We start from the raw sequence: 3,853 nt of genomic DNA, 5'->3' as shown, positions 1-3,853 counted from the left end.
CAAAGTTATTTGCGTTTTGCTGGTTTGCTGCCATGATTCTAACACAAACCTGCACAGTCACGGGACAAGTGCAAACCCAGCGCGAGCGTCTCAGCGTTCATGTTGCGTTTGAAGGCGGCTCGGAAAAACAGGTTACGACTTGTTAACAACGGATTAAACTGTTTTAACTGCTGAAAAAGGTGACATGACACGGATATAGGAAGTGCGGAAGCTCCTATTTAATCAAATTGATATAGGAATAACAGACTGTTGGCCATTCCAAGATAAAAACAATAAACAGCTTCCAGTCTGGGGCCTGCTACGGACACCGTGAAAGGTCAAACAAGGTGTTTCAGCAAAGTTATCCCACTTTTTTCAACTGCACTTGCTAATCAGACGCACACAATGCGTGTTTTCTCCCAATCTATGGGAGAACGGTACCTGATGGGGAAACGCGAATCCACGTGCCTTCAAGTAGAACTTTTTTTAAACACATGCACACATAGTTTCAAAGAACCTAGCACATACTAGGCACAGCGAGAGCACTACACGTTTTCGATGTGTACCGTTACTGTGTAAACAAAGATTGCAATTAGAATGTTTTCATGTAAATGATCCAACAAAAACGGAACAAAAATTCCGTTTTTGTTGGATCATTGTCGTGTAAACGCCCCCTGAGACAGGAGGACAGGTTGAGGAATCAGAACCGAGGAAAAAAATGTTGCATTAGAGTCAGTGGCGCAACTGCACATTATTCAGGTGGATGCGAAAACATGAATCGCCCCCTCCCCCCCGAGGCGACGCTACGTGGAGTGTAAAACTCGCTACATGTACCTCGTTATGTGCGAGAGGTGAAGGAGCGTGAGGCGCGCTGAACTGTATGGGAAAACATAATAGGCGCGTCGCCCCCTCCAGACGGGGTTTTGGCGCCCCCTCTGGTGCTGCGCCCCTATGCGTTGCATATGCTGCATACCCACTTTTTGCGCCTCTGATTAGAGTGAAAGAAATTAGAAAAGGCTGAAATTTGTGACCATGTTAGTTTAACAACAATGCTACATATTTTGACACGGTTTTCGAATTTGACACGTTGATGTTTTAACGTGTGAATTCTTGATGCCCCCGAAGACGACCACAACAACATCCGTAAAGATGATTGAAAACCCTTCGGGAAATTCCAAAGCGAGGTTGTCATAATTCATGCATGAAAGGGCGATAATGAGGAACAGTGCCAGATTTATGAGGATGCAAACCTCTGGGTTAGTCGGGTTTTATCGCCTGCCTTCATAAGATTCATCTACACATACAGGTAACATTGATTGGTGGGTGAAGATCAGCTTTTAAGGTTTCTAATTTTTGTCCTGCTGAAAAAGTTTTTGAATATTTCTATTGACATAAAACTCACACCATGTCTTTGTAAGAACCCAAACATTCAAAGAGATCAAAGCAAATTTTATCCACAAATGAAGTTATATGGAATGACACAGGAGGTAATTATAGGACATACATTTAGTAAATACTTTGTTTTAAAGTATTTCTAAGACTTTTCTGGTAATAACTTCTTCAAGACGACTCCTGTATACTGACAGCTGTTACGTAAATTGCTCAGGCATGATTTTGGTCTGTAAAAATGTCTTTAACATCTTCAACTCTAAACTTTGGTTCTTTCCAGAAAAATGTCCAATTGGATACAAGTCAGGTGATTGGGCCATTTCTAGCGGTTTCACTTCGTTTCTCTGAAGCCATTTGAGAGTTTCCTTGGCTGTGTGTTTGGGGACCATTTCCTGCTTGGAAATTCACACTCGTTTCTTCTCCACGTTCTGACCAAAGACTCTCTCGGCAGATTTCTCCATTCGCCCTTCCTTAAATTCTACCTGCCAGCAACGTACGCCGTCTGGCAGCACACAGCATGGCGTTCCGACCTGCACACATCACATTGTGTGCAATGTGTTTCCTCCAATAACATCCTAAGCTTTGGTCTCATCTTACCAGACTGTGTTCTCCTTATTTATCACTGGCCATTAAGCTTCAACGTGCTTTTTCTTCAGTAGTGGAGTCTTGTGCAACGGCCATTTTGGTTAAGGGTATTCCTTGTTGTCGTAGGAAAATTGTGCCTATCTGACTTTCAGGAGTATTTCATTTGATTTTTTTTTTCTTTTTAAGTTTTTAATGTTTCTGATAGCTTGCAAATCTGAAAATGCATCTATTTTTTCCTTCTTTGGCGAGTTTCCATAAGGCTCGCCCTGGGTGCTATATGTACAAGATCCGCCACTGCGCGTTTGGTATCCCGCATATGTTTGCGTTTTGGAACCCTCAAAGACTCGATCAGGCACCAATTCACGCGTGACTTTCTCCAGCTACTGCTGCTTTCAGACGTACCGCATGGGGCCCAATACGCTCCGCTGGTAAATTACTGAGGGGTAAGGAGAAATCATCACTATTCAGAGTGAGTCGCCAGAATCACTTGCGTGATTTCCATGTGAAATCCTCCCCACATGACACAGTCACCCCCACTGCGCAGCGGTCAAGTAAATAATAAAGACATGAGCGACTGGGGGGGGAAACTTACCGCAGTAGAGAACCAGCAGCGCCGTCAGGAGCACCACAGCCCAAAAAGTTGACGACATCCTCGGCCAGCGAGTGGCATCTTTGCGCCTTGCCGACCTCGGCACTGAAGCCATTGATTACCACAAAGCAGCACTTCCCGCTTTGGAGAAAAATAATAATAATAACAATAAAAAGAGCAAGGATTTTGTTTTAAAAAATGTATCTCAATTTTTTTTAATTTTTTTTTATTTTGCTTTACAATCCAACTCGATTTCTTAGTGCGCTCATATCTCCGTGAGTAATCCTGCAAAAAGGCATGACAAAGATCCAAGAAACTGGTAGGAAAGCAGCCACCACTGCGCAAAAGAAAAGGTCATATCATCCTTTAGGAAAACCAGGGGAGAATTTTTTTTTTTTCTTCAAAAAAAAAAAAAAAAAAAAAAACAGAAGAAGGAAAAAAAAAGCTAACTCGGTCCGCTTCAGTTATCACAAAGTGCCACGGAAGAAGACTCGGCTTCTATCAAATCAGGCACAGACTGCGCTCATGGAAACCTTAAACTGTTCAATCATCTCTACCGCAGCGTCGTTAAAGCTCCATTCACCTGTGGTATCTTTCCACGGCTCTCCACCAGCTCGACTCAAACAGAATAGAATCCCAAGAGGGGGCTTGTCCGCGCACACACACACACACACACACACGCACGCACGCACAAAAAGAAAAAGAAAAGAAAACTCCTTTAAGGTGACCCTTTCAGCTTGGAATGGATTAGGACCATTGCGTGAACGCCGGAGGAAAGCAGAAGGGACCGGCAGAGAGACGGAGACTGGGAGAGGAAAAGAGCGCAATGTGCGTCTCTAAGTGATCGTGTCCAAAGTAAACATTCGGATCAGTCAATATTACGTCAGCGAGAAAGCCGCGGATATCACTACAGACTGGTGCCGTTACGCCAATACCCAATGAAAGCTGCGTAAAATACGGCTAGAAGGTATTGAGCTGGGGGGTGTGTGTGGGTGTGTGTGTGGGTGTGTGTGTGTATTTTCCCCAATACCGCTTCCAGCCAAAATCAATATAAAAGAACCATCCAAAAGTGGCCCGTCGATTCAAATCATAATTTCGAAAGATTATTGCGTCCGGACGACGTCATGTAAGTCTGTTTTATAGGCAAAATCTAATTGATAACACCGATTTCAGCTCTTCGTTCGGCTCGAACACGTAAGTGAAAGTTCAATCATGTTCACCGGAGAACTCGCTTCGATTAGAAATAAATCCTTTTTTTTTTTTTTTTTTTACTGCCGTTTCGAGAGCCACAGCGTTACCAGTTCTGACGCA

The 3,853-nt window shown here is 43.5% G+C and overlaps 1 protein-coding gene across 1 annotated transcript in view; it reads right to left on the bottom strand.

Moving 5' to 3' along the window:
* Positions 1-3,493, bottom strand: part of LOC106952953 (protein FAM19A5-like) — a 176,389-nt gene extending 172,896 nt beyond the window's left edge. The window contains exon 1 of the mRNA XM_015041421.1: positions 2,546-3,493. Within this exon, the coding sequence (XP_014896907.1) occupies positions 2,546-2,657 (112 nt within the window). The 5' untranslated portion in view covers positions 2,658-3,493. The remainder of the gene's footprint in view (positions 1-2,545) is intronic.
* Positions 3,494-3,853: the final 360 nt, after the last annotated feature.

The sequence above is a fragment of the Poecilia latipinna genome, unplaced genomic scaffold, assembly GCF_001443285.1.
Source record: "Poecilia latipinna isolate Pla-1442-1.1 unplaced genomic scaffold, P_latipinna-1.0 Scaffold550, whole genome shotgun sequence".
In the NCBI taxonomy this organism is placed as follows: domain Eukaryota; kingdom Metazoa; phylum Chordata; class Actinopteri; order Cyprinodontiformes; family Poeciliidae; genus Poecilia; species Poecilia latipinna.
Note: the sequence above shows the minus strand (reverse complement) of the source record. Positions and strands in the feature narration are given on the sequence as shown.